The sequence below is a fragment of the Molothrus aeneus genome, chromosome 12 (genome assembly GCF_037042795.1).
Source record: "Molothrus aeneus isolate 106 chromosome 12, BPBGC_Maene_1.0, whole genome shotgun sequence".
NCBI lineage: Eukaryota > Metazoa > Chordata > Aves > Passeriformes > Icteridae > Molothrus > Molothrus aeneus.
In genome coordinates this window covers 20,119,819-20,130,251 of record NC_089657.1, presented here as the reverse complement: position 1 = coordinate 20,130,251, position 10,433 = coordinate 20,119,819, and the positions used below count along the sequence as shown (strand labels likewise).

The following is a 10,433-nucleotide window of genomic DNA, read 5'->3' as shown; positions in this document are numbered from 1 at the left end:
ATGGAAACTGCAGATTTGCTCATCAATGTCTCCGGCCTTACTCGGCTCTTAAAATTGCTTGGTATGCTCTGAAAGATGTGTTGGATGTTTACTTGCAGTACTTCACTGTCATGATTCATCAATAAGCTTTAAGGTCCTAACTGCACCTTGCTGGTCCTTATGAAAATAACTCTAAGAAGTATTTGTTACTGGAAAATTATTGTTCTTACATTGAACACTCATCACCACCACTGCTGATGAGAGAAAGGAAATAAGTTCTGAGACTGCACACCCTGCTTTTTAAGCTAGGAAGTACTGGGATACAGACATTTCCTCACCTCATTCACAACACAGGATGCAAGGTACTCACTATCTACCTCTTATTTACTCAGTTGTAATTGTACTAACTGTAAACACATTGTACTGTTTAGTCATGGGCGATTTTATCACATTCCTCCCTAATATCCCAGTCTTTACTGAACTTATCTTCCTAACATGCCTACAAAGAAAGGTTCCAACTTCATTGAGAGAAAAAGTAAAGAAAATAAATAACCCTCAGTATGTTAGCTGGGGAGCAATTTAAAGTGCAAGGGCTTGATTTGCCGACACCTTTAACATCGCACATCTTCTAGGCCCAGCTCCTATTGACTTAAATTGCAGCTGCAAAGTTCAGCTCTTCTCTAAATCAGACCACACAATATCATGATGTGCAATCAGAAAATGAGTAATACACACACAGAAGCTGCAGGGAGAAGTGAACCGTCCAGGAGTACACATTCCTCTGGGATAGAAAGTGGAACAGCATTGCTGAGGTACTGATAAATAAAACACAAGCTGAATAAATAGTGCAAAAAGTGCTCATATGTAAAGAGAACATCCTGAAAAGTTTACTTGCTTAGAATAAATGAGAACTGGTTAACTTCGGTAATACCACCTAAATTAGAGCTGGGTAAACTCTTAGCTGGTGTCCCTGGGCAGCAGGCTGATCTTCTGGGCAGGATTTCATGATCTTTACTCCAAGAAGCTTACGCTCTTCCTGAAATCCATTTTCCTGATGCATACATGTACCATCCCTCTCTCATAGGTAAGGACAGGCAGATCCTCCACACGTGGAGCATCACTCATACAAGGAAAGGCTGGGACAATTGGGTTTGTTTAGCCTGGAGAAGCTTTGGGGTGACTTAACTGTGGCCTTCGAGTACCTTAAGGGACTGACAAAAAAGATAGAGGGAGGCTATTTGCAAGGACCTGGAGTGACAGGAAAAGGGTGAATGCCTTCAAACTGAAAGAGAGATGTTTTGAACTTAGATGTTAAGAAGAAATTCCTTGCTGTGAGGGTGGGCAGGCCCTGGCACAGGGTGCCCCAGAGCAGCTGAGGCTGCCCCTGGATGCCTGGCAATGCCCAAGGCCAGGATGGACACTTGGAGCAACCTGGGACAGTGGGAGGTGTTCCTGCCCATGGCAGGGGTGGGAGTCGGTGATTTAAGGTCCCTTCCAACCCAAACCATTCTGAGATGCTACGACAAGGAATGAACTGTAGCTTAGCATAGCTGTTAGCACCAGTGTGCCTGGGGAGCATGAACGGGGCCAAGGAGGCCAATGGCACCTGGCTTGCTCCAGCACTGGTGTGGCAGCAGGACCAGGGCCGCGACCGTCCCCCTGCGCTGGGCTCGGGTGAAGCCACGCTTCGAATCCTGCATTCAGCTTTGGTACCCCACGACATAACAGACATTGAGGTGCTGGAGCCTGTCCGGGGAAGAGTCTGGAGCACGACTCCTACGAGATACTTGGGGTTAGGCCCGGAGGAAAGGAGGTTTTTCAAACCACCAGCGCCTCGCTGTTGGCGCCGCTGGAGTTCCCCCGAGGGAGGGCGGTGCGGCCCCGGGGGGCGGAGGGCGGGGGGAGGCCCTGCCCCCGGGCCGCCCTGCCCTGCCCTGCCCGGCCCGGCCCCGCCGCGCCGCTCCCGCCGCACTTTCGCGCCCCGCACGGTCCCGCCGGCGCGCAGCATGGCTCTCCCCGCGCCCGGGGCGCTGCCTCTGCTCCTCCTGCTGCACCTCGCCGCCTCCTCCAAGCTCAACACCCCCAAGGTGCTGCTCCCTTTCACCCGCGGCACCCGCGTCAACTTCACGCTAGAGGCCAGCGAGGGTTGCTACCGATGGTGAGTGCAGGTGCCGCCGCCCTTTGTCCGCTTCTCCCCCCGCCGGCACCTGCGGCGGCTCCTCCGCCCGCGGCGGGGCCTGACGGCTCCCGGGGCAGCCGGGCCCTCTCTCACCGCTTTTACCTCGCTGCGGGTGGGTTTGGGCGGCCCAGCAGTGCGGGAGCAGACATGGAGATAATCCCTGAGGGGAAAGGTTGTTTATTTTGTGCAGTGGGGGTTAAACCCGCTGGAGGGGGGCAGTGTCTGCAGGCTGGGCCCTGAGCAGAAGGTCCCTGCTTGTAAAGGAAGCTTCCCGCCATGGCTCCGTGCCTGACATGTGCCTCACACCCCGTGTGCACCCACACACACACCCCACACGTGTCCACCTGCTTCTCCTTGTACCCCACACCCCCCAAACACTCCAGCTGCTTCTCCACGTACCGTGCCCACTCTGCTTCCACACTCCCCATGTGCTCACCCTGCTGCTCTGCACTCCTGCAGTGCCACTCCACACACACACACACACGGCCACAGTGCCACCCCACACACACACATGGCTACAGTGCCACCCCACACACACATGGCTACAGTGCCACCCCACACACACATGGCTACAGTGCTACTCCACACACACACATGGCTACAGTGCTACTCCACACACACACACATGGCCACAGTGCCACTACACACACACACATGGCTACAGTGCTACTCCACACACACACGGCCTCAGTGCCACTACACACACACACATGGCCACAGTGCCACCCCACACACACATGGCTACAGTGCTACTCCACACACACACATGGCCACAGTGCCACCCCACACACACATGGCTACAGTGCTACTCCACACACACACATGGCCACAGTGCTACTCCACACACACACATGGCCTCAGTGCCACCCCACACACACAGACACACAGACACACACGGCCACAGTGCCATCCTGCCCACATGGCCACAGTCCCACGTGTGCGGGGACAGCACCCAGAACTCTGCCTCTGGTGTGGAAATGCCCTTTCTTTTGCTGTAGTCGGTAATGAAGGTCCTGGCAGCCTTGAGCTCAGGGTGTGCACATAAATGAGTCGTAGCTAAGTCGGGAGCCTCTCAGTGCTGCTCTAAGTGTGGGTAACAGCACCCTAAAGACTTCACCTGGGACAGTGAAGTCGAGTTTTCAAAGTGAAAGCTTTTCCGGTTTTCTCAGTGTTGAGCACGTGGGATGTACTCCAGGAACTTCTGGCTGGGATCCCCCTTCCTGCCTCGCACAGGGGGCAGGACTGGGCAGGGTTGAGCACAGAGGCTGAAGGCAAGTCCCTCAGCATGTGCAAATTTAGAAAGCTCACAGTAGTCTTCATGTTAAACGAATGTTGCCAACTCCTTGTCCTTTCTGTCGAGCTCCAGAATAGCAACTTAATCAGTAATGAGCAGGAGGTACCCACCTGAAAAAGAAGCAGCAGTCGAGGTATGTTTAGGATGATACTTCCATGTGTGCCAGATGGATGCGTGTAGCAGTTTTCAGTTTTGTGTTTGGCAATTGCTGAAATGCATCTTAAAGGGCTGTATTTTTATTCTCTTCATTTCTTTGCTTGGTTGTTGTATACTTCTTGTCTCTGGGCTGGGTACAAACCTTTGGTCTGTTACAATTTATGTATTTGAGGGTGCTTATGCCGAAGAGCAGTAATTAATTCTATCCAGAAGTCAACAAAATGAAAGTTACTAGATGAGCTGCCTGTGGTCATGTAATTTAATTTTTAATGGACTGCTTTAGTGAAAATCTCACAACTGCGGGTTTTTTCTCTTACTCGAATTTTTGAAGGTTGTTGAGCCTTAAAAGGGTTTGGTTTGTGAGGTAAAGTACATTGTATAAAGCTAAACCCCAAAACTCATCAAAGCACTAGTAAAATCTGGAAGTACAGATGCCCTTTCCTGTTTGCCAGTGAGCTGTGAGGTAATGCTGGGTTGGCTGCAGCCATTCCTGCACATGCCAGGTGCTATCCTGCTGTCAGAAGCATGGAGATCTTTGCTAATCTCACTGAAGTCTGCAGATGAAAAGATGTAAGATTGTTCTCCAGAGAAATGCCAGATTTGACTCACATTCGTATCTCTAATGGAGGTGATTTTTGTGCACTTCAGAGCATGTGCTATTGGTGCTGTTTGCAGCAATGACTCATATCCCTCATGCAGACAAACCTCAACATCCTTTTCCATCCTCTCCCTCTGCCCTTCAGAGAAGAATTTTGGTTGAGAATTAAGGAAATTACACCTGGTTCACCTTGTGTGTGCTGTTATTTTCTGTGGCTTGTAAATGGGCATTTATTCACTTCTGCTTTGCAAGGCCTGGCAGGATGTGGGTTGTGAAACTCGAGGTGTGCTCAGCAAACCCTCTGGAGGAAGCAGGAGCTGTGTGTGTGTGCCTGAGCAGAGGCTGCAGTTGCATCTGGGGCTCTCTCCCTCTGCATCCTTTCCCACAGGCCTGGAACTGGGGGGGTTAGGAAGAAATGTGTCTGGAGGAGCAGCAGCACAGCCCCTTGCTGGCAGGGTTCCTGTGCTTCCTGTCTCAAGGAGCTGCTACTGGACAGGGGCTGTTGAACTGAGCAATTTAAGAAGTACCAAATGCAATGGCTTGGGAAGGAGTGACTCTTCCTCACATTTGAGAAATGATGGGTGTGTTTGTGTGCATGAAAGCAAGGATTTGAATGGAAGTGGTCAGATTCAGACCCTCTGTGTCTGGAGGGGGGACTGGGGGTTTGTAATATGGGAGATTGTGGGGTTAGAGGTGGCCTATGAGGGCTGTTCTGGTTGTTCAGCAGCATCTGATAGCAAGTGACACCTTTTGAAGGTCTGCATTACTCATCTCAAGCGTTCAGAATTCAAAGGCAAGTGTCCAATTTCCTGAAAGATCAGTCTATAGCATGCTGTGACCTTTTTTTTCCCCAGTTTCCCTTTCAGCCTTCAAGTTTACCTCTGAAAGTAGGATATTTTCAAAGTGATTGTAGTGGTGTCTGAGAATTCCACTGATTGAGAGGGAAAAGGTCAAATTCTATCATCATCCCAGCAGACTGGGAGGAGTGGTAAAGTTACAAGCATGGCTCTAAAGTATTTTCTGATTTTCAAGATGCTCATGCCTTCTGGAGTTTGGGTTGCCTTTATGTTAAAATTATTTTTTGGGAAAAGCTTTGTTTTCAAAGCACACGGTATTTCCATCTGTAAATATTGTACATGGTCTTATTTTCAGGCATAAAATACAGTCTGTGCAGATATATTTAGCATTTATATTGCATCTGTATTTGTCTTTTAACTACCTTAATCCATAAATTACGCCTGAAATTCAGAAGCAGAATTTTCTCCTTGAAACCTGTCAAACCATAATAACATTGTCAAGAGGAGGAGGGGAACACATCCACAAAAAAACCATTTCCCCCCGAGATACTCTCCATGGCTGGGTGTTTGTAGCAGAAATTATCTGCAGTGTACAAATATGTTTACATATTTCATTATTCCATGGAGTGTAGAATTGAGATACATGGTGAGGGCTGGTGGAGTTGAAGAGGAGTTTATTGCCACCTTAATGAAAGGTTTGTGTGTGCTCCTGAAGCCCTCACTGAGGGGTTTGTGTTGAGGTAATTGCCATGGGAGAGGAGCTGGTGGCACAGTGGTGAAGGGAGAGATGCTGTGGCCGAGTGGTGTTGGAGCTGTGGGATGCACAGGTATCCCAGAGAGCCCAAACCCACTGCACAGTGTGCTGCTGCAGTAGTTGGCTGGCAAAGCTCATTTTCTAGCTCCTTAACTTGTCATGTTTTTGTTGTAAATTGATCTTACTGTCCATGTGCTGGCTTGTGTGCTTTTAAAGCCCTGTATCAGTAATGTTGTTCACTGAGATCTGTTGCTTTGCTCTAAGACCAGTAGTCTCATCCCTGGCTATCTGGGAGTTGTGTTGTTTCCTGGATCACCTGTTTTACCACGGGTCTAAAAAAACCTGACTGACTCTCACTGAAAAATGCTTTGTGTTAACAGTATCTCACTGAGATACTGTTAACTTCCATACTGTGAAGTGACATCTTAAGCGTTTGTTATTTCTCACCTACTCTGCATTTCCCTCTTGTAAGGCCTTGCAGGATGTTCTCCCTCTCCCTGAGTCACCTGGCTGTGCTTTCCCAGCAGGGCTTCAGGCTCTTGGAAGTGCCAGCAGGAGCTCAGAGTTGGTTTGAGGTGTGCTCGGTGGTAAAGTGAGAGGGGCTGTGCTGCTGTGGCTCAGGTGTGTGTGTTACCTGAGAGTGTTGGCTCAGAACCAGAGCAGGGGGTGTGAGTCTGTAGTAGAAGTGTTCTGACAGAGCCCAGGAGGCACAAGAAATAATGTTGTTTTCCCTTAGCTGATGTGTGAATATCAGTGCAAATTTACTGTTGGAAAAAGCTTTTTCTCAGACTGAGCATCACCTGTCTGTTAAGGCAGACAGAAGGATTAGGGACTTACTCATTTTGGCCAACATTTCATTGCTGAACACCCATGAAATAAATGGTTTAGACTTCTGGTCATTTTTTAGTCCCAAGAGTGACTATATAATGTCCCTGGTGTATTGATCAGTCCAATCTTCCCAAACTCTTGGAAACTTTTATTACCCAGTTTCCCTCTGACTGCATACTGGCCCAAATGCCTGATAAAATTCTAAATGATCAGATCAACTGACAGTCGTGGTGCAGCTCCACAGAGGTGGATTTTTGCTGACTCAGTCAGCTGAGTTTGGTCTGAAGAGCTGGCACAACAGTATAAAACACTGGGGCCTTGAGAATCAACAGAGACTTGCCAGGGAGAGGAACAGGAATAGGTGCCTGATCTTTGAACCAACTGATAAATAAATGAAGTATAATCTGCTGAGGTATTGACATGTGGTGTTACAGACCAGTCAATGAAGAACACAGGCATGGGCTTGGGTAGATGTGTGGATACAATCTTGGCTCTGTGTCTGGGGCCCTGGAGGGGGATGGAAATGGTGAACGAAGCAGAAATTGGCACGAGGACTGGCAGCCTCTTTGCCGGTGCCATTCATTCCTCAGCAAGTAGGATTTTACTCTGAGGGAAATACAAATTGGGGACTTTTGTGAGCTTTTTTTCCCTTCCCTCCTCACTCTTCTTTCAAGTGCTTCCTCCCTGCCTTGCTGTTTCTTACAGGCGCTGGCATGGGATCCAGAGCAAGTGCCAGAAATGCTTCCCATTGCTGGCTTCTCAGGATCTAATTTTGCCTTCTGACAAGCCCAGCTCTCAATGTCACACACTGACACGCTGCTGAAGAGCTGCTGTAGTTGGCAGGGGATATAAATTGCATTTTTTGTCACTTAAAGCTGAAGTTTCTTTTTCTTGCCCATCTAGGACCCAGTAGTGATCCCAGTGTAGTGCTGCTGTAATCCCCAGCCTGGCTGATTAATGCCTTTGCCTCTCTGTTCTTGGCCCTGCATCCAGGTAGCTGTAAACAGAATGTGCTTCTGATATTGCTGAATGATAGAGGGATCATCAGATACTTCCTATGTCCTGCTGGAGAAAATATTACTTGTGCAGATTGTTTTTAAATATGAATCAATACGAAACCAAGCTTCAGAAAGGCCCACTTGAGTAAAATTTGTATTAGAAAAAAGACATTCAGCTAATATTCTGCCTCTTAAACTACTGCTAGAAGCCAAATAGTGTCTAATCTGTTTCTCTACTGCAGTGACTGGCTTTTAGCTGTAAAAGCTTGAAAGTTCCTTTAAAACTGGGGAGTGCATGTATGTTTACAGTTAAAATTTAATTTTTGTTGATCTTTGTTCCTCCCTTTTTCTAGTCTGAAAAGTATCCTGTAATTAGATTCCGTTTTACAACACTGCTATTAGTGCAAACTGCAGTGGTTTTGTATTACAATTCATAGCCAGATATTAAAAGAACAAATACAAACCACAGTGAAACCCCTGTTGTGTTGTAAACACAATCAATACTAGACTGCAAGAATGCACAATCCTCAAATTAATAACAAAAAATCTAATGGTAGAAAGTATTAAGCAGTGTAAAGAGCTAAATAAAAGTCAATTTCCTACATATAATACTTAATTAAAAATACCTGCATGCAGACTAAGTCAAATGCACATGCTCAGCTTCAAAAGCCAACCAGGCAAGTACAGGAAAAGCCTTACTGCTTGTGAATGCTAATATTGTTTAAAGAAACTTGTCAGTGTTGGAAAACTCTTTCATGGTTGCCTGAGAACAACAGAACAGGAAAATAACTAATTGCTCACTTTTAAACTCTAAAATGTATTTTAATTTTTTAGAATAAAGCTGTGTGCTACTAATACAGAAAATCGTGCTATTTTAGGAACAGTGTAAAACCTACTATAAAAAATATGCACATATTTGGGTCCATTGTTTAGGTATATAGACTAGATATAAACAAACAATTTTCAGGTTTAAGCTTTTAATTGGTGTTTAAATTGCCCATTGCATACTGCTGTGGGCTGTTTTTTCCTTGATCAGATAAAGTACTTTGAAATTCTGGGTCAGCAGTTGGTATTGTCGTTTCAAAATCCTCTAAAACTACTCCTTATGCAAGCAAAATACTGTTGGGAGCTTAAGAGTTGAAACAGGATTTGCAGTTTTATTGCAGTGACTACAGCAGAGGTCCGTGCTCACCTGGGCTGCAGCTGTTAACTCTCAGATAATTGAGTGTGGTGTGATGTGTTGTTTTCAATAGATAGGATTTTAGTTAAGGAGAAATTCAGTTTTTTGCTGGTGTGGATTTGTTGGTTGTGCTGGCAAGAGAAGGAGGTGAAATCTATATGTGGGGATTTGGGCATACATGACATTGCTGTTTGTTTGGAGCTCCCATCCTGCTCCTTGTTGGTTAGAGAATTTTCCCCACACATCCCAGGCAGGCATTTTTGTACATCTTATAGAAAAAAACTCCAAACCCATCCAGCTTCCCCATCTTTACTGGAGGGATCCAGTGCCCACTTTAGATTGCATTTACCAGATAGCGTTTTCATCAGAGCTGCTGTCATCATCCGGAGAAGCAATTCCCGAGCAGCTTTGTCACCCATCAGTGCTTGCTTTCATTGTTTTAATCCTTCAAAGGGCCCTTGTGAGCGGATCCCGGGCACACAGCGGGGGCTGTTCCCTCCCTGCCCGGGCACAGGGCTGAAGGTCCGGAGGGATTTGCAAGGGCTTTGGCTGCTGGAACTTTTCACTGCAGTTACCCCTCAGATGTGTATTGCTGCCTGCTCAGATTTTCTTTGAAGAGGCTTGGTTTTTAATAACTTTCCAACTCTTGTTGTTGTTTTATCTTGACGGTTTTGGCACACTGGAAGGGAGAGCTGGGCTCCACTAAGTAATGCCCTGGCCTGCTCCATGGGCTTAGGGGAAGGTTGGTTGATTCTGTGCTTGGTGGAGAGAATGCTGAGCTTGCCTGCCCTGCCTCTGGCCTGGGCTTTCCCTGTGCTCAGCTGCCTGTGCTTGCCGTGGCGGGGGTCCTCGAGGAGCTGCTGCCATCCAGCTCTTCCCAAAGGCGGCTGCTGAGCACGCAGCGCGTCCAGGTGAATTGCTGGGGCGGGCGGAGGGCAGAGCCGTGCTGGAGTGCTGACAGTCCCCCCCCGCAGGTCCTCCACGCGGCCGGAGGTGGCGAGCATCGAGCCGCTGGGGCCGGCCGGCGTCCGCTGCTCGCAGAGAGCGCTGGTCCAGGCGCGCTCCTCGCAGCCCACGCGCCTCACCACCATCATCTCTGCCGAGGACACACGTGAGTCTGAGCAACCGCTGCCTCTCGGGCATCCCGCCGTCCGCAGGGAACAAAGGTGACATCTAGGGGTGCACAGGCACGTTTCAGTTCCTATGCACAGTCATTTTTGACTTCCCGTGGGCGTGGGTTTTAACTTCTGCTTGCCTCAGAGAAGTGGTAATGATTTTAATGATGCACCCAGGAAAAAGGTAATTCTTAAAACCCCTGACCCCCCATATCCACAAATCGAGGGGGTGACTGAAATATAAAAAAGTTTTTAATAAAAATGACTAACACAAATTTCGATACTTCACGTTTGAAAGAGGTGGAAGTTGCTTTTGTGTCTGTCATGCAATATACCTGGTTAGCTTTTATAGTGAGAGAGAGGCACAACCAGATGGCCAGTTCAATGCTGTGCAGTCACTAACTGGAGGAGTCTGTGGGTGTTTATTGGCTGTGGGTAAGAGCCTTTAATTTCTGTGGGACATGAGAGCACTGTAGCAAGTCTGCATAAGCACTCCCAGACAACTCCCACTGTACCTGTCAGTGTAGATGGAAATCAGAGTTTCTGCAGTCCAGT

General features: G+C 47.8%; 1 protein-coding gene across 1 annotated transcript in view; it reads left to right on the top strand.

The window, feature by feature from the left end:
- Positions 1–1,556: 1,556 nt before the first annotated feature.
- NUP210 (nucleoporin 210) overlaps positions 1,557–10,433 on the top strand; it is a 49,544-nt gene continuing 40,667 nt past the window's right edge. The window contains exons 1-2 of the mRNA XM_066557860.1: positions 1,557–2,137; positions 9,738–9,874. Coding sequence (XP_066413957.1) covers positions 1,557–2,137; positions 9,738–9,874 — 718 coding nt within the window. The remainder of the gene's footprint in view (positions 2,138–9,737; positions 9,875–10,433) is intronic.